Source organism: Podarcis pityusensis (assembly GCF_964106645.2).
Source record: "Podarcis pityusensis genome assembly, chromosome: 2".
Classification (NCBI taxonomy): Eukaryota; Metazoa; Chordata; class Lepidosauria; order Squamata; family Lacertidae; genus Podarcis; species Podarcis pityusensis.
This window is the reverse complement of record NC_138029.1, coordinates 2,997,225-3,017,359: the sequence shown is the minus strand read 5'-3', so window position 1 is coordinate 3,017,359 and position 20,135 is coordinate 2,997,225. Positions and strand designations below refer to the sequence as shown.

The following is a 20,135-nucleotide window of genomic DNA, read 5'->3' as shown; positions in this document are numbered from 1 at the left end:
GGCATTCGACACTGTAAATTGTAATGCCCTGTGGACTCTCCTTCTGAAAACTGGCTGCTCAGATAAATTTGCGAGCATCATCCAGTTCCTCCATGATAATATGACAGCAACAACCGCAGATAACAATGGTTCTCCAAGTAAACCATTCACAGTGGGATGAGGTGTTAAACAAGGTTGTTTTATTGCCCCAACTCTATTCATTATTTTCATTGCAATGATCCTACACTTTGCCGAAGGGAAACTCCCCTCTGGAGTAGAAATCGTATATTGAACAGATGGAAAGTTCTTTAATCTGAGCAAGTTGAAAGCAAAGAGTAAGGTTACTGTAACTTCTGTCATAGAGCTTCAATATGCTGATGACAATGTAGTCTGTGCACGCTCAGAAGATGACCTCCAAACCATCCTAAATATCTGTGCAGAAGCTTACGAAAAGCTTGGCCAATTGCTCAACACTCAAAAAAACAAAGTGCTGCATCAACAAGCACAAAACAACCCCTCTGCAGCACCACAAATCCAGCTCAATGGTGTAACGTTGGAAAATGTCAGTCACTTCTTCTACCTGGGCAGTTATCCTTCCACAAGGGCTGACACTGATGCCGAAATCCAGCATCGCCTGAGCTCTGTGAGTACGGCTTTCTCCCAATTGAAGTGCAGAGTGTTTGAGGACTGGGACATTTGCAGGAAAACCAAAATGCTTGTTTACAAAGCTATTGTACTACCAACCTTATTGTATGCTTGTGAAACGTGGACCACTTATAAACGCCATCTCCAACTCCTCAAAAGATTCCATCAACAACGTCTCCGGAAATTTTTACACATCACTTGAGAAGACAGGCAAACTAATGCCAGTGTACTGAAAGAAAAAAAATCAGCAGTGTTGAAGCAATGATTCTTCAACATCAACTTCGTTTGACTGGTCATGTTGTGCGGATACCTGATTATAGTCTTCCAAAGCAACTACTCTATTCTGAACTTAAAAATGGTAAACGTAATGCTGGTGGCCAACAAAAGAGGTTCAAAGACTCTCTCAAGGCAAATCTTTTAAAATGTAGTGTAAACACTGACAACTGGGAAACACTGGCCTGCGAGCGCTCCAACTGGAGATGGTCATGGGTTTTGAAGACGCTCAAACTCAGGACAAAAGGGAGAAACACGTTAAGAGGAAGGCACGCTTGGCAAACCCTCACCATGACCACCTCCCACCCAGAAACCTATGTCCCCACTGTGGAAGGACATGTGGATCCAGAATTGGCCTCCACAGTCACTTACGGACTCACTTTTAAAACCGTGTTTATGGAAGACAATCTTACTTGGCTACGAGTGATCACTAAAGAAGAAAACCAACCTGCATTGATCAGGATGGAAAGAAATCCACAGAGAGATCTATGTTAATGCTGTGGGGTGGGGGAAAATCAGGGTTGAACTATCAGCACTGAACCTGGTAGGGACGCAGGTGGTGCTGTGGTCTAAACCACTGACTTGCCGATCAGAAGGTCAGCGGTCCGAATCTGAGTGAGGGGGTGAGCTCCCGTTGCTCTGTCCGAGCTTCTGCCAGCCTAGCAGTTTGAGAGCATACCAGTGTAAGTAGATAAATAGGTACCACTGCAGCAGAAAGGTAAACATTTCCATGTGCTCTGGTTTCTGTCACGGTGTTTCGTTGCACCAGAAGTGGGTTAGTCATGCTGGCCACATGACCCAGAAAACTGTCTGTGGACAAAAAACGGCCTGAAAAACGAGATGAGCGCTGCACCCCATAGTTGCCATTGATTAAACCATCCAGGGGTCCTTTACCTTTTTACCTTTTATCGAACCTGGTTCAAGCTCTTACCATACCCACACATCCTTTGAGAAGTAGTTTTTCTTAAGTATTTTACATTTTCTTAAGTATTAATAGATTCCATTTCTTTCTCCACATTTCCCAGTATTTCTTTAACAGGTCATGGAAGAAAAACCAGCCAACTAAAAGTAGACAATTGCTGATGCCCACCCCACCTGCCCCCTGCTTAAAAGTGTTCATAAGCAAAAGCAGGAGCAGCCAGGAGGGAAAGCTTTTTTTGGGGGGGGGGGAGCATATTGCATGTTCAATGGCTCTTTGTTGAGGGCTGCAGTATCTTTAATCAGGCATCACCTCTTCAAGCATCTGTATCTTTCATCGGTGTCTTCTACGTTGCTTTTCAGGGTCATCCTGGAAGAGAAGGGCCAGCTGGGGAGAAAGGAGCACAGGTAAAAGCCTGAGTCTACATGCTACGGAGGGACCTGAAGATTGTCCCTTGGTCTCTTCCTCCATGCTAAAAACTCAGACATAGTATAAACTAGGTCATTTTAATATTAGGGTCTCCAAGAAATGTTTTGGGATGCATCTTTTAAAAAATCTATCTCATTGCTTATGCTCCCACTGTTAGAAGCATTTGAAACAATTAAGCACAGATTTCTAGAGACTGAATTCCAAAATCTCAGTAGTGCAGCCAAAAAATCTTGCTCTCTGTTGAGGCCACTCCGTATTTACATCACCTGTATGATCCCCACCAGCACAGAGCTTTCTCCCTTGCAACATGTAAAGTCATGCCAACTGCAATCCTGCAGGGAAGATTCTCAAAAATTCCATATTCAGAAAGTCCTTGTCCTTGTGGTAAAACACAAGTCAAAACCATTGCATGTCTTATTTTACTGCCTGTTTTACACAAAAATCTGTGACAAATATTTAAGGTTAAATTGCTCTGATTTCTCCACAGTTTCCTCTCTTCTGAACAGTTGAGGCATGACATCAGGGAGAATGTAGCAAAATTTATGAGATATACCATGAAATGATATCACTATAAGACTTTTAAATCTTAGCATGTATTAGTTCTATCTTAAAGTATCTCCTTTTATGAATAGACTCCAATTTAATGCTTTGACTTATAAATTTTTGTGTCCTCTGTATGCCAATAAGAGAGACTGATTGAAAAAAAGAACAACCTTTTTTCCTCCAGGGTCTGTCTGGTGCAGCAGGTCCAATAGGCTACCCAGGTCCCCGTGGAGTCAAGGTAGGTCCTTGTTGCCTCTTTTAACCAAGTTCTTTAACCCAGAATGAGAATCACGGCTGGGTTTTCTCCCCCCACCACACTGCCACATGCTACTGGATCCTCAATTTACAGCTGCAGTCTTGGAAGTAAACCTAACGAAAACCAATGCCATTACAAGCAAGAATTACTGAATCATCATAGAATTGTAGAGTTAGAAAGGGACCCTGCGGATCATCTAGTCCAACCCGCTGCAATGCAGGAATATGCAACTGGCTATATGGGGATCGAACCTGCAACCTTGGCATTATCAGCACAGTGCTCTTGTAGCCTTATTGGAGTTCACCGATTGGGTCTGCGTTGCTCCTGGACAGGAGGAAGGAAGTCAAATGACATCGAGGGTTGGTTCAGAGAAAGAGTTCTTTATTTCTGCTCTCCGGAACAGCGGAAAGGCACCTGCGTGGTGTGTCCACAGCAAGTCCAAAGAAATGAGAAATTTCATGCAGTATATATATCCTCCAGGCACCCTCTCCCTCCTTCCCCAGGAATCCAACCACATCAGGCTATACACGCAGGTTGACATCACATATGTTCCTGCTCCGGTATTCTTAACCATGAAAGGGTATTCCTTCCTGTACTTCTGACCATAAAAGGATATTCCTGTTCCTACTCTTATCTTGGAGCAAGAGGTCACCATCTCCAAGAACACACTCTGGCGCTGTTCCCGAACTAGGTCTGTGCGTCAGCATGTAAGATAAGCCCTAGACATGTCATCCCTACTCCACTTGGAACAGTCAAGATCATCCCTTGCCGTGACTGATAAAGGAGAGAGTTTGTTTATACAGCTGTGTTCTTGTTATGCATTTGCTCAACAGCTCAAGTTGATGCATTTTAGAGTGCTCTCTTGGAGAAAGAAGAAAAGGGGGGGGGGGTTGAGTCAGTTTTAAACTGACTGCACAGAAACCCATTCCTTCACTCTAACCGACTGTGCTATCCAGCCATACTCAGGTTATGTAAGGTTGTTCTGTGCAAGATACTCAAGCCTTTGGTACCTCTTCATACCTGACTTCTTGGCCTTGTCTTTCCAGACTCAGTATCTGCTCATGTTATCCCAAATCTAGAATAGAGCTCCCTCGAGCTCTCTCTGCGCACATTCCATAAATTGAGTTAATTTGCACTTATTTTGTTTTAAAAGAGGTACAAGGGCATCCATTGGTACTCCATCTTTAATACAAGCCACAATCCCCACTATTTAGTTTGCATTGTTTATTGAACCTTTAGTGAAAATTATTACATCAAATGCTACAAATAATGTAGCTAAAATTGGTCAGAAGAATTTAAAATTAGCTCATATACAGATGATGTCACACTATTTGTAAACAAATAGAGCAACCATGCAAAATCTGAAAAGCTAGCCTTGAACATAAGCAAATAGTTTAAGGCAGGGGTCTGCAACCTTTAAGACAAAAAGAGCCACTTGGACCCGTTTCCGAAGGAAAAAAAACTGGGAGCCGCAAAACTCGTCATTATAAAAATAACTTTTTTGTCACTTTATTATTATTTCTTTGTTTGACCCCTCAGAATTAGTCCTCCTCATAGAAATAAACGTTAAATTAACAAGTTACCTTTTTGTGTGTGTGTGTTCTTCACTCCCCTTCAAAACAGTGACCAGCGTACATGCCCCCTTTCAATGCAGTGACCAGCGTACATGCCCCTTACAATGTAGCGGGCAGGCGGGCGGGAAGGTGACGTCGGGACGGTGCGTGACTAATGCACGCACCACCCCCATGCGACGTCACAGCCAGTACAGCGCCCGCCACAGTGGGGAGTGTCAGGGCGCACAATGCGCCTCCTCCCCTCGCTAGAATCCGCCCCGGAGCCGCGGCAAAGGTGTAAAAGAGCCACATGCGGCTCTGGAGCCGCGGGTTGCAGACCCCTGGTTTAAGGGAAAAATTGTGTATTGGTCACAATTAATTACTTCATAGTTGGGGGAATTGTTGGGGAAACAGCAGTCTAAAAATGATGATGTTGTCAAAAATAATAATTTGATTTTTGAATTTACCTTTGGGAATTCACTTAAATCTTCTACAACTGGCTAAAGGTTTTTGTAGATGTTTTTGGTGAAAGACCCAGAGTAGTTCAAAAATCTCTATTTAATGTAAAAACTGCTCATCCAATATTTGCAACTTAGAAACAGTATTCGTACCTTAATTACTGAGTGTGGCTCTTTAGGAAGACTCAGTGAATTTGAAATGCCAACAAATACATGGAGATGGGTGTGGCAGAATGGGTCGTTGTTAGCCTTGAAGGAAGATTCTATAAAATGATTTTTAGATCTTATTTAACATCAAAACATCTTCACTGTATGTATAAAATGGTCAGTGTTGGAGATGTAAGATGCCTAACACACGCATCTTAAATATTTTCTGGTACTGTCTTAAAATAAAACAAATTTCTAGATTGATATTGTTAAAGAAATTGAAACAATTATGGGATATATTCTGCCAGTAGACCTACTGGTCGTCTTATTTGGTTGTAATAAGGATGCAGGGACACGGGTGGTGCTGTGGTCTAAACCACCGAGCCTCTTTGGCTTGCCGATCAGTGAGCTCCCATTGCTCTGTCCCAGCTTCTGTCAACCTAGCAGTTCGAAAGCACACCAGTGTGAGTAGATAAATAGATACCACTGCAGCGGGAAGGTAAACGTTTCCATGTGCTCTGGTTTCCGTCACGGTGTCCTGTTGTGCCAGAAGCGGTTTAGTCATGCTGGCCACATGACCCGGAAAGCTGTCTGTGGACAAACGCCGGCTCCCTTGGCCTGAAGCAAGAGGAGTGCCACACCCCATAGTCACCTTTGACTGGGCTTAACCATCCTTTTTTTACCTAGTAAGGATGCAATACCGACAGATGTCAGAGAGATGGTACTCTAAGTGCAGCCTGTATAACTACTGCTTACAACACATGCCATTGGCACATGCCAATGTGCATGACTGGTTCACTAAGGCTGGGGCACAGTCTATATGGTTAAATTAACCAATTTGTTTCGGATCAGAGCAGGTTGACAGATTTATGACTCTTTGGCTGAAATAATTTTTGTTGTTAAATCATGTACTGGTGTAGTAAGATATATGGAAAATCTAATTTACATGTTTTGTCAGGAATACTGGTACTTTATTTTTAGACTAAGGTTAGTGGATTATTGGACTAAGGCTTGTGAATAGCAGCTATTTCTATTTTTTAATCAAATGTGTTAAATCATTCAAATGGTTTCTTCTTTAACAATATGCATCTATTGTCAAATAAATAAATACTTTTTTAACACTTGATGCTATTAATTCTTCTGGCTAACACTGTTGCACCTTTCCATGTTTCCTCAGGGGGCATTTGGCATGAGGGGCCTCAAAGGTAGCAAAGGTGAGAAGGTGAGTTTTTAGGTGAGGGATCTATTTCAGACAACAGATCTCATGGATTTCTTCTAATCTCCGGATACGACTTGTCTGTTCCTGCTTTCTCTACTTGTTGTACACCATGTAACAAATTATGGAAGTTTAATCTGGGGAATAATCTATGCTCTGGTAACCTCAAGGTTAGATTACTGCAATGTGTTATACGTAGGGCTGCCTCTGAAGATGGTTTTGAAACTTCAGCTAGTGCAGAATTCAGCCGCCAGGTAGCTCACTGGAGTGTTCTTTTTTAAACAAGCTGAGATTTTATTTCTTCCTGATGAATTATAAAGTAATGGTGTTAAGTATCTACCTGCCAAATTTAACATCTTCTTTGTTTTCTAAAATTCTTATAATTGCCAACAATTTGTAACTGGGAAAAGTGAAGATATTCAGGAGAATCTGCATTCAAAATTTTGCAAGTAAATTTGAGTTAGTAGTTCTGCTAGCAGGTTTGCCAGCTAATGGGCCTAATACAGGCCATTTGTACCAGTCTCTGGCCACTCGGGTCCTGAGAGGGACCCCTTACCCTCTCAGAAAACTGGAATATTCCAACACTTCCCAGTCATCCTCCAGGAGCAGTTGTGTGGCTCAGCCCTTCACTTCTGCTCTTGAAGGAGTTCCATTTGGGTCCTTTGGAGGGTTTGTGGTGTTGGCAAGGATTGTGAGGGGAGGTTTTGGTAAAAGGTAAAAGGGAAGGCTCTCTGAGCATCACCCAAATTGGGCAGCTAGTACAGCAGAGAAGTTGTGGACACTGGTAGTGTGAATATGTATGCTTCTTGATGCCACACCTCAGTGTCAAAGTTAGAGACCTGGGCACTTCTACTGCTCCAGCTACCTGTTGTCTCTTTATAGGGAGAAGATGGATTTCCTGGTTTCAAGGGTGACATGGGGCCAAAAGGTGACCGGGTGAGCAATACCCTTCCCCATATGCTAATGGTTCTGTACGTTTGAGAACTTTGAGTGTGCTAATCACACAGTTTAACACATTTGTAAAGCAAGCTAATGTATGCTTACCTGCATCATTTTCCTAAATGACTCCAGTTCTTGTACTGGGGAATCTGTAAATCTCTGACCTCCCAATATTTTTACCCCCGGATTCTGCTACAACCACCCTTTTGTTTTTATTTCTGAAAGGGTGATGCTGGCCCATTGGGTGTACGTGGTGAGGATGGCCCCGAGGGGCTGAAAGGGCAGGCAGGACCTGTGGGGGAAGCTGGTTCTTCTGGGCCAGCTGGTGAGAAGGTGAGTCATTGCCCCATCACCCTCCCTGTGTCTAATTTTAGGAATGACCGCTCCCCACATTAAATGGGGGGGGCACCCTTTGCTTGGTTGCGCTCAGCCCCCTGGGGCACCATTAGCACAGGCTTGGCTTTGCCTTCCCCAGGTGGGATACCTGGAGGTCTCCGCCTACCTCAGCCAGTTGCCCAATCCCACCTGGGGAGGCGTTGCCAAAGTGATCAGGCCAGGTAGGGGGAGGGACCACCTGACCACACAATAGGGGGAGGATCTTACCTGGGAATAGGTAGCTAGCTGCTTTACACTGGGTTCACACTACTTTGCACCCAGTTCTCTTCTCTACCCACTTTCAAGGACTTGTCTAGTCCTTTTTTGCAGTGGTGTAGCATGGGTTGCCGATGCCTGGGGTGGGGAAAGTGTTGAGCCCCCTGGGGGGCAGCTGGGATGGAGGTGCACACCAGGGGGCCCTTTCCCCCCTTGAGCCCTTTCCTGCCTCCCTCCCTCCTGGGTGGTCGGCCATGGCCCCCTCCCCCTTGACCCGGCTGGGTGGCATGTGGGTGGCAGTGGCAAGGCATGGGGATAGGGGGCACACTGGTGGGCATCCATGCTAGGAGAGCTCAGGGCTGCCCTTGCATGGCCCACTGTTGCCTGCTGGCCATGACCCCTCACTGCTGGGGAGGCCAGTGCCAGGAGTTCCAAGTGGAGCTGCCACTGCTCCTTCCGCAGCTACCATGGCTCAGCCCCCACCGCAGCCTCCTCCTCCCTGGGCCTGGGCCTGGGCCACTGCTGCCACCGGCACCCAGCGTTCCCCGGACCTCACCGCCTCGCAGGCCAGGAGAGTCAGCGCCTCTGGCCAGTCCAGGGGCAGGGTGCACTCAGGCATCCAAGAAGGAGGCACTGCCCCAGCCCCAAAGGATGAAGGTTGAGGGCCCGGCCCAGGCATGGCTTGCTTCCGTGTGGCTCCAGAAGGTGGCAGGAGCTCTGTCGGAAACCTGTTGTGGGGGTGCCTGGTTGCGGCCCTCTCATAAGTTTGCTCCTGGAAGTCACCATCCCCGTGGCCCCCCACATGCTATGCCACTGTTTTGGGGGGCACTTTAAGACTTTGATCTTCTATTTTTGCAGGGGAAATTGGGGGTGCCAGGCCTACCAGGATACCCTGGACGCCAGGGACCTAAGGTGAGTATGAGGAGATTTCTGAGGTAAAGGAAGCTGTTCGACAGTGGAATTTGCTGCCAAGGAGTGTGGTGGAGTCTCCTTCTTTGGAGGTCTTTAAGCAGAGGCTTGACAACCATATGTCAGGAGTGCTCTGATGGTGTTTCCTGCTTGGCAGGGGGTTGGACTCGATGGCCCTTGTGGTCTCTTCCAACTCTATGATTCTATGATTCTATGACATGTCCCTGATTGTCATCTGCTTTACTGAGACAGTGTGGTTTTCCTGCAGGGCTCAACTGGATTTCCTGGGCCTCTGGGCCTCATTGGAGAAAAAGGCAAACGGGTGAGTGGAGCCATGGGAAACAGGGGCCACATCTGGAAAGCGCCATGTGAATGGAAGGTACATCCAGGGTTTGTAGGTATGGTAGGGCTGCCATATTTCAAAAAGTAAGTTGCTGAGCTTTTTTTAGGGAAACTTGATTTTTTGATTGACTTACCTCATGAGAAGTTGTGAGATAGTTGAAAGATAGCAAAGAAAAGAGAAGCCAATGAGATTAAGAGAGTGGCATGGCAGAGCCAGATGGAGGAAAGGCCAGTACATTGGTACCTCTGGTTACGAACTTAATTCGTTCCAGAGGTCCATTCTTAACCTGAAACAGTTCTTAGCCTGAGGTACCACTTTAGCTAATGGGGCCTCCCGCTGCCGCTGGCGTGTGATTTCTGTTCTCATCCTGAGGTAAAGTTCTTAACCCGAGGTACTACTTCCGGGTTAGTGGAGTCTGTAACCTGAAGTGTTTGTAACCCGAGGTACCACTGTATAAACTATGGAATTGTAATTTTACTATTTTAGAATTTCTATGTTTCCCTTCATATCATTAAGTAATTGGCACCAATCCATGTTCATCATCATAATTTTTTATTTATACCCCGCCCATCTGTCTGGGTTTCCCCAGCCACTATGGGCAGCTCCCAACAGAATATTAATAATAAAAAAGCGACAACATCAAACATTAAAAACTTCCCTAAACAGGAGGTGCACACCAGGGGACCGTTCTCCCCTTGGGCACTTTCTTGCCTCTCTCCATCCTTGGTGGCAAATATGGGTCTTCAGTCTTTTTAATAGGGTTTTCTGGCCCACGCCTTGCAATGTACTAGGGCTTAATCTGATTTGGGGTTCAACCCTGAAACCTGATTTCAAAGTGAAGGGCTTAGTTCTGAAATTTATGAAACCAAGATAAAAGTGCATCTGAGCATGTGCAGAGTGCTTTTCCTCAGTCCTTAACGCATCTAGGATTGAAGATAAGGCTTGCCACGGCAGAAGGCATGATTTTCAGGTGCAAGCCTGCATCTGAGCTAACTCACCCCTTCCAAACTTGGCCTCCCATCATCCCTCACATTGGCGATGATGATGCAAGTTTGCGTAATCAAGAGATGAATTGGAGCTGAAAGGAAGACAGCATCTCTGGGCAAGACAGGACTTCTTTGCCTTATTAACTCTGGTGAGTGGAGCATCCTAGAGTGACAGAGGCCTCTGGATGACCAAAGTGCTGAGGCACGGTGCCATCTCCGTAATGAGAGCATGTATGGGTGCCCTACTTTTCTGTTTCATCTTCTGTTTCTCTTTATGTTTCACAGGGAAAAGCTGGCCAGGCTGGGCAGACGGGACAACGGGGTCCCCCGGTGAGCTTTTACCCAATGTGACAGCACAACTTATTTTTATTGTTATTAACCTCTTTTAGTTGCTTTGTACAAAAAAGGTCTCAAAGCAGCATAACAAGATAAAATACAAACAGAAAAAATAGCTTTAAAACCAGACAATTTGAAACAGTGAACAATTCAAAAATCTTAATATGTTCATCCAACAACACAATGCATTGAACAAGACCTACCTCACCTCACTAAAAGATGAGCACCAGGGGACTTCCGGTTAAGGCAGCATGGCGGACGCCACGGCAACGGGCAGCTCCTGAAGCCAGCCAGAACCTACAAAGCTACCTGGCTGGCTCCTGGGCTGCTGGAACTGCTGCTGCCAGCACCGCTGGTGTTGTTACCAGCACCAATACCAGAGAGGAACTGGGGGCACCCAGAGCAAACCACAGCCCCCCCCATGACCTTGACCAAACCGGGACCAAGGGCACCCAGCCACCCAGAGCTCCAAGTTCAGGAGGACCTCGGAGCCAGCACGGAAGCAGGAGGGGAAGGAGAGAAATGAGCCCAGACCCCACCGCTTCTGCCTCCACTGCTGCCAGCACCACCACCAGAGGGAAACCGGGGTGTCCGGCGCGCCTACCGAGGGAGCCACAGCCTCCCCCCCCCACAACCCAGTGGAGTGCCGAGTATGGGAAATAGCCTTACTAGAAAAATTAACCAATAAACTGAAACTGACACGGGGACAAATAGAAGACGCCTTTGTCGGACTTGCGTTCGACCGAGTGACTCTTCCGGTCAAGTCCTCCAACGTGATTAAAGACCTGAGCCTTTGGTGAGGCTCCAAGCACGTTTCCCCATTACGCAGAATATCCAGCACGCAGGGAAGGAGCCGAGATAGTATGAGCTACATTGCAAAGAGCATTTTATTTCTAACTACGCAGACAGGAAAGGAATAAACATGCTCTCTCTGTGAAAGCAGAGAGCAACTGGAACACAAAGGAACAGGAAACCAGTAAACATCACATGTGTCTCCTTCTTCCGTGAGACTTCCAACAGTCTGGAATGTCTCTGGAATGTAAACAGAGTCTTGTGACTCAAAGCACTGCACAGTGGCACAAACAGAAACTAACAGCCTTCACCCCAGTATGGCTCCCCTTTATCACATACACAGCCCAACAAGACATTGCAAAAATCCACCAACAGCATACAACTCAATATGGCTAACCTGATCCAAAACACCCACCCACCCCACTCACACATGAAAACAAAGACCACCACAGCCAACCACAAATGAACAGCCACACCCTAGGGCAACCCCAACCTCTCTCACCACCAAAGGAACACAAGTGAACAGCAGAGAACCTGCACAAGCAACGCTGACACCAAACCCCACATATATTAAGTAAAATAGAAACATCACCACCCGACCCCACCCCCACCCATCTTTCCCCCCTCCACCTCTTCCCCCTATTCTTACTAATGTCTCAACAATTGAAACCGATTGGTTAAAAAAAAAAAAAAGTTACATGGGGGGAAAATATGAGAGAGAGAGAGAGAGAGAGAGAGAGAGAGAGAGACATTGCACATACCTTTGTAAATCAAGAAAATCTTCAATAAAAATACATTTAATTATTTTTTTAAAAAAGATGAGCACCACAGCAGAGACCAACTAAGCTACTGAATGCCCGAGGGAATAAAAATGTATTGGACTAATGCCTAAAAACATATTGCTGTGCCAGGCAAGTTTCCTCCAGGAGAGCATTCCACAAATGGGGGCAAGGGAGGGACACCACTCCAAAGGCCTGCCATTTTACTGCACTGGAGCACTCTATCTATCTCTGTCTCTGTCTCTGTCTCTGTCTCTGTCTCTGTCTCTGTCTCTGTCTCTGTCTCTATCTCTATCTCTATCTCTATCTCTATCTCTATCTCTATCTCTGTCTCATCTCTATCAATCTCTATGTCTATCTCTCTATCTCTACCTATTGATCGATCATTCGATTGATACAGATCCAAGTTGGCCAATTTCCTGTATTTAAGCACCTGTATTCCTTTATTCCTGTATGCCACCTGAACATACAATTACTTACTGAAAAAACCAATTACAATGATGTGAAAATACTGATTAGAAAAGTGGGACAGAAATATGTTGGGCCCCTTCAGTGCTGGCTTTTAAATTGGTCTTGAAAAACCATTTATTCTGAGCTACTTTTAATTAAGATGCTGAGCTTTATTAGTGTTTTATATTGCTGCTGGTTTTAAACTGTTGGTTTCACATTGTTCTTATTGCCTGTTTCAATTAATTTTATAAAAGCTGTCTTATGAAATGTTTTAACTTTAATACTATAGCACTGATCTTTTGTTTTATTCTACTAATGCCATGAGAGTGCTTTTACTAGGAGGGTGGCCAAGAAATCATTAAAATAAAAAGAACTTTTTAAAATGTGATGGGTAATGGCAAGGACCAGAGCTAAATATGGTTACTGCCATCTTCTGTGATATTTATTCAGAAAAAATGAATATCCTGTGTAACCCCCAGCAATTTACAGAAATTACAGAATCAAAATGCAGTAAATGTACTGCTACAAATAAAGATAGAATAAGAAAAATACAATTAAAATCCCTCATTTAAAACAGTGCAGGCAACTGAGGATAGCAGGGTGACCTTCTCAAGTGGCCATAAACAGCCTTCAGGATAAGATAGTGGCTCACAGCACCCTCAGTTCAGCTGCCAAGGGACTGAGGCACCATCGCTGAACGTGACTCTGCAACTGCCTGGCTTCCCTGGCAAGCGAGGGTCAAGCCAATGGGAGACAGTGCTTCCGCGTTGCAGCCCATGGATACAATCCAGGAGAATACCTTACCAACAGTCTCAAAAGCAGCTGAGTTAGGAGTCTTGACAGGGACACCCCTGCCATCTTTCCTGGAGAAGGTCATCAGGGTAAAAAACAGAACTGAATCCAGATTGAAATGAGTTCTGACAATCAGTTTCCCTGAAAAAGGCCTGCAGCTGGACTGCCTGCCCCCAGAAGGAGTGTGGCCAACCAGGCAGGACATGGAATAAACCTCTGAATCCAGGAAGAGTTGTTTCAGGAGTGGCTGCCCCACTGCCTCTTTCAAGTTCAGGGGCCTTCAGCACCCTTTCCACCCCTCATATATCATATCAGATACTTATACCATCTTTCTTTGCCCTCTAGAGAGCAAAAGGTAGTCTTAGAATTCCTGAGAGCTCAGTATAAGGAGGATGGAGGAAAGACAGATTGCCCGAGCTGCCTCCTCTGAATTGGGGACCTTACAATGCCCACATGGAAGAGAGCTGAGGGGACCGGGTTCAAGAATAGGCAGAACAACTTCATCCTGCAAGCTTAGCATAGGTCTATGCAACTAAGAACTCAGGGGCTGGGTAGGATTGACTCAGACACTTCCCTATGCTGATGTGGAGTTGGGGGTGGAGGAGGCGGCTGCTTAATTTCAAATACATAGACACTAACAAAAAATTACTTTGCTGTCATTTTTCACCCTGCTCTAAAGTTTGATGCTCATCTAAAATTGCACTAACATAACCAGTCAACATTTCCCATCCATCCATCCACTTGGAGCCATGATGTTCTAATGAATGTAGATGTTATCGGGGGCTGTCCACTATAGAGCTGAAATTCTAAATCAAATCCTCCTGGTTTGAATTTGCTCATGAGTATTTGAATTTATATTCTCATTTGAATTTTCTTCCCAGTCTTTCTTCATTTTTTCAATTATGGAAGCTTTTAGAGTGGTTTTTTTTGGGGGGGGGGGCTAAGTGATAGTGTGTGAAATATTTGATTTATCAAATTAATTGGTACTTCCTCCAGCTTCCTCCAAATTGACTCTAAGTAAAGTTGAATTTGGTGAGTTAATACCATTATTACCTTAAAACCCACTATGATTCTTTAAAAGAACTTCTAAGTCTACTTTCAGTGTGAAATTTGAACACACAAACATGACATTCAAAAAGATTACTTTAAAATCTTGAAATGTTACTTCATTTTGGATTTGGATGTCATTTCATTTCTGTTCTGGTGCAGATACCAGTTCTGAAAGGAGAAGCCATGCCTTTTGTGCACATCTGCCTGCTATCCTTACACTCTAACACAGGCAACCTAAGGCCCATGGGCCACAAGCAGCCCATGGGAGTCGTTTAACCCACGAGCCGCCCACTCAGCGAGTCCCGGCTTGCGGCGCTAAACTGGTGCAGCACGGTGTGGGTGGTGCCAAAAATTGCACCTGCGTATGTGCAGACTCTGAAAAACACATCTGCGCAGACCCTGGAAATTGTGGGCGCACACGTGAGCCCACGGAGGGATCTCCGCTGGAGTGAACCGGCCCAGGCAAGGTAAACCTTGCTGACCCCTGCTCTAACACCTCTCGTCCTGCAGCAAGTCACCTATTTCTGTCACTTTGGTCCATAATTCAGGTAGGGGCTTGTGCATGAAGTCATGGTCACGTGACATGCTATAACCTCTCCCCAAAAAAGTTGCAATTCACTCAGTTATCCTCCTGCATTCCTAGTTTAGCATGCAAGTGCTGTAATGACAGTGAAAGATATTGTCTTCTGGAAGTACCCAGTCTGGTCGCTCAATTTCATCACTCTAAATCATGTGGGACCTCCAAAGTCTGGAGCAGCCCCCACATGGCATTTACCAGGCTATGAAATCAGTGTCATTTCTCCCTTTCTAGGGTCTTCCAGGTGAACGTGGTTTGCCAGGACCCACAGGAAAACCAGGACCAAAGGTATGTCTGTCTTTATGCTGTGTGTGTTGTACATTCCTCTGTGACCTCTGTTTGTTCACCTGTGCCCAGTGCTCTCCATTGGAGCACAACACTATTCTCATCTACATAATTTATGTGTTGGCTTCCACTGATCTCATAGCAGGACCTTTTTAGACTCTGCCTAGAATATTTTCTAAGGAACAGCCCTGAGGCCAAGCTGTCTTCAAAGCTTTTGTTCTCCCCTCCACCCCCCCGCCCAATCTCTAAGTTATGTAATTTCACTACTACTAAGAGGCAGGGCTGTTCACTAGAGACTACTGTTTCACTTCAGGCTATTGTTGAAATCACTTGTACATCCTTTGGGTGGTTTAGCCATGATTACTGCTTCTTTTTGCTGTCAGTTTCTTGCTTACAGTGCAGTTTCCTTTTAAATGATGTTAATTTAAATGAAAAACTTTTTGACGGTAAGAGCTGTTTGACCATGGGATGGAAGGTGGTGGACTCTCCTTCAATGGAGGTTTTTAAAGCAGGTCTTGGATGGCCACCTGTTCTGGATGCTTTAGCTGAGATTCCTGCATTGCAGGGGGTTGGACTAGATGACCCTGGGGAACCCTTCCAACTCTACAATTCTATGATTCATAGAATCATAGAATCATAGAATCACAGAGTTGGAAGAGACCACAAGGGCCATCGAGTCCAACCCCCTGCCAAGCAGGAAACACCATCAGAGCACTCCTGACATATGGTTGTCAAGCCTCTGCTTAAAGACCTCCAAAGAAGGAGACTCCACCACACTCCTTGGCAGCAAATTCCACTGTCGAACACCTCTTACAGCTCTTACTGATTCTATAGGTTATTTATGAACAAAGAAAACAAGAATATTAGACCATACACTCAGTTACCACAACCCGCTCCCCAACTTGCTGCTTTTCCCACAGGAAGTAAAATTTTGATATGGAAGAGCATTCTAACGTGCTATTCAAAATCGAATAGTCACAGGAACTGTGCACCAAGTCAGCCATCTGAATGAATTACTTGGCTCACATGAATTTCTAATCCTTATTGTGCCCCTACTGAATGAGAGCTTCTTAATGCTGCCTCTTCAACCTTATTCCTCTAAGACCGCTTTACATGCTAGTCCCCGACATTTATTGCAATCAAAAGCTGGGATCTTTTTCTGCCACCCCTCAACAATGCTTTCTTCCCACAGGGTGATTCAGGCCACGATGGAGCCCCAGGAATTGTTGGGGAAAAGGTAAGCTGAGGAATCAGGTCAGTGCAAGGGAAGGAACCCTGGAGAGGGTGATATCAGCAGAGTTCAGTTTCCTGCTTTGGCCGAAGAAGCTATAATGTCTTAGATGCCACCAGAGTTGTGGAGGGCGAAGTTTTACTCTAGATAACAGACCCATGCTGCAGTGGGTGGGAAGAACAAAAGCTGAATAGAAGAATACAAATGCCACCAATGAGGTCTAAGAGGTTAAGTGATAGAGATGGGCAGGAGGAGGTCAAAGGCAAGGCAAGGAAGATGGAGAAAACCTCTCACAATCACGTTTCCCCTTCTCTTTCCTCAGGGTCCCTCCGGTCCACAGGGCCCTAATGGATTCCCAGGCCCCAAGGGCCCACCTGTAAGTATCCCACGGACCCCCAGGCCCAAGTTCCTACTTGTCTAGAAACATGGTGTTGGTAGGGGACAGTTGTCCCATGAGGCATTCAAACACAAGAGTGCCTTGTGGAAGAAAAATGTACAGTCTAGCTGTTTTAGGCCGACACTTGAATTAGAAGTGCAAAGAAAGCAAAACCCAGTTTAAGCATCTGCTATGGAAACAGCCTGAGATAATATTGTGTCCTTTACAAGATAGGACACAAGTATGTAAGGGCAAAGGGGGGGAGGAGCCTGTGGTGACAGCCAGAATGACTCCCTTTTGCCTTTGAGGTTTTGACTGTAGTATGGGGAGGGGAAAACTAATTCTTTCTTGGAGGTACTCCCCAAGAATCTTAAGAAGCCAGTCCCTGCCTCACTTCTCCTATAGGAAAAATGCTTTTAAAGCCAGTCTCTATCTATCTATCTATCTATCTATCTATCTATCTATCTATCTATGGTCTTTGTTTGACTCTGATTCATATAACAACTTGCAGTTACTTGTATATTTTGTGAGATGTGTTGTATGGTATATATATTAGTTTGAAGTGGCTTATTCTTATATTTTGAATGACATCATACTGATTATATATTTACTAACAGTTATTAGCCAGCGTGTTGTGTTTGCATTTTTGTGGATTGTCACATTTTGCAGATTGACACATTTTGTGTCTGTTCATGGTACTACCTTTTGATATCTAAGCTTCTGATTTCTGGTCAGTATTTGTTTGAAGGTGAATTTCTGTTCAACAGTTCTGAAGAAATTTGTTCAAATTGAAATCTACCCCCACCCCCGTTTGTTGTTGCCACAGGCGATACATTCTGACAAAATGAACTTTATCTGCAACTTCTAACTGTATGAAAGAGATGGGGGAGGGGGGAACCAACATAAATTGTGAGGCATGTTTCTATCACAAAATTGCAATGTTCATTTTGAAGATTCCTGGAGAGTACCAGGTGGCTGATCATATTAGATCTCAGTTAAAAGAACACGGCCCGAGCTGTCTTATTCCCATCTCTGCTCTCTGGCGTTTAGACTGGGGAGCTGTCCAGCAGGGTTGTCTTCATATTCCACTGCCTTCCCCTCTCCTCCCATGTTCTTGATCAGAGCACTTGAAAGAGCACAATCCTTGTCTGCTTTTGGAGGACCCATGATCTGGTTTTCATAGGCATGAAATGTTTCCCAACTGCTAATCTTTCTCACAGGTTTTTATTACTTTATTGCATTGGTTTTATTAATCTGCCTCAGCACAGGCTGCCCAACATGTGTTGCATTGTGAAATGGGTACATAGTTTCACAACAATCTCATACCAAAAGACAAAAAGTATTGTAGGCAGTACCATGAAGGGCAGTTGTAGACCAGACTGAGTCCTATGACACAAACCTTTTGTACACTTTCAAACTTTCTGATGTGTGCTTGGAGTGTGCCTGCAGCTGTCTAAGGAGGGATTCTTGGGTAAAGGATCCCTCCTGGCCATCTGAGAGTTTTCTTTTAACTCCTGCTTCTTGTAGGGCCCTGCTGGTAAGGATGGTTTACCGGGACATCCAGGTCAGCGTGGTGAGCCGGTGAGTATCATTTCGAGCACAGTGCAAAGTTGGTTCTAGTCATTTGGGGGCTCTAGGCAAAGGCCATACATTCCAAGTGTTCTTTCCCTGTAACCTCAAACGCTCTTCTTGGCCTGCCTATACCAGCACGGGAGCCTCCACCCTTTTGTCTTAATGGGCTTTGCATGTCACTGCTGGCTCTCCTCAGTGCCTTCCACTTCGTTGCTGGAGCAAAGGAAAACAAGATACAGTTTCCAAGTGAACAGAACTAGCTGATCGGGCAACAGCTGAACCTCTGTTTAGTAATGGAAATGGTGAGGCAACTGTAGAGCTGGGCATATCAAGCAGTTGTTTGGCAGTGCCTTAACAAACTCAGCAAATGTTCCATTTTTTGAATGGATGAATGGCCATGATTGAGATCTACGTGGGACTCCTTGCTTGGTGCCATTTCTTTGGATCCTGACCTTCATTTCCCCTCCCCTTAGGCGAACCGATTCAGATGGCCCGCCCCTGCCACTTAATGTATCCAAATGGTTTCCAGAGAGTGGTAGGGGATGTTTTATCCCATGTTGATGGCCTTTCAGCTGATTCCCTAGTGACCCGTTGGAATGCGGAGTTAACCGGGGCTATCAACTGTCTGGCTCCGAAGTGCACACTCTGAATACATGGAGCCCAGACAGCCCCATGGTTTTCTCCAGGGCTGAGGGCGATGAAACAATTGCTGAGACGGCTAGAGTGCCGGTGGCAGAAAACTCATTCTGAATTGGACCGGACACAAGCCTACCAAGTGGCGATAGCGACAGCAAAGAGGACCTTCTTTACCACCTCAGCTGCATCTGCAGAAAACAGCAGCAGGAGACTCTTTCAGGTGGTTCACAATTTAACAGAACCACCTTTGCCCTCGGGGCCTAGAAAGGACCCCAAGATCTCCTGCAATGATTTTGCAAAGTTTTTTTGCAGATAAAGTCACTCAGATTCGGAAAGAGGTAGACTCCATCATGGGAGCAGGACCGGGGTGAGAGAATGCTAGAGCCCTGTCTAGTCGGTTTCATGGGATCAGTTCCAATCTGTTTCCTCTGAGGATGTGGACAGGCTGCTTGGACGAGTGAAACCGACCACCTGTCCACTTGCTCATCCTGGCTCATAAAAGTGAGCCGGGAAGGGCTGGGCGATGGGCTCTGCGGGGTGGTGAATGCTTCCCTCTGTGAGGGAGCCTTCCCAGACCCACTGAAAGAGGTGGTCATTAAACCGATTCTTAAAAATACATCTTTGGACCCAGCCAATATGGCCAAATATTGCCCAGTCTTAAATCTTCCATTCTTGGGCAGGGTGATTGAGGGGGTGGTTGCTGAACAACTCCAGGCATGTCTGGAGGATGCGGACCATTTGGATCCCTTTCAATCAGGATTCAGGCCTCACCATAGGACTGAAACTGTCTTGGTCACACTGGTTGATGATCTCTGGCGGGCTTTGATACCATCGGCCATGACATCCTTCTGGTATGTCCCGAGGGGCTGGGAGCTGGGGGCACTGTTATGCAGTGGTTCCACTCCCTCCTGGGCCATGTACAGAAAGTGGTGGTGGGGGATGAGTGTTCAGACCCCTGGGCTATCACTTGTGGGGTACCTCAGGGTTCCGTCCTCTCCCCCATGCTTTTTAACATCTATATGAAGCTGCTGGGAGAGATCATCAGGGGGTTTAGGCTGGGTGTTCATCAGTAT

General features: G+C 45.5%; 1 protein-coding gene across 5 annotated transcripts in view; it reads left to right on the top strand.

Moving 5' to 3' along the window:
* COL5A3 (collagen type V alpha 3 chain) overlaps window positions 1–20,135 on the top strand; it is a 121,912-nt gene that overhangs the window by 70,870 nt on the left and 30,907 nt on the right. For all 5 annotated transcript variants that reach the window (XM_080989583.1, XM_080989584.1, XM_080989586.1 and 2 more), the window contains 12 exons: window positions 2,179–2,223; window positions 2,973–3,026; window positions 6,380–6,424; window positions 7,301–7,354; window positions 7,583–7,690; window positions 8,807–8,860; window positions 9,126–9,179; window positions 10,472–10,516; window positions 15,197–15,250; window positions 16,440–16,484; window positions 16,801–16,854; window positions 18,382–18,435. In XM_080989583.1, coding sequence (XP_080845709.1) covers window positions 2,179–2,223; window positions 2,973–3,026; window positions 6,380–6,424; window positions 7,301–7,354; window positions 7,583–7,690; window positions 8,807–8,860; window positions 9,126–9,179; window positions 10,472–10,516; window positions 15,197–15,250; window positions 16,440–16,484; window positions 16,801–16,854; window positions 18,382–18,435 — 666 coding nt within the window. The remainder of the gene's footprint in view (window positions 1–2,178; window positions 2,224–2,972; window positions 3,027–6,379; window positions 6,425–7,300; window positions 7,355–7,582; window positions 7,691–8,806; window positions 8,861–9,125; window positions 9,180–10,471; window positions 10,517–15,196; window positions 15,251–16,439; window positions 16,485–16,800; window positions 16,855–18,381; window positions 18,436–20,135) is intronic.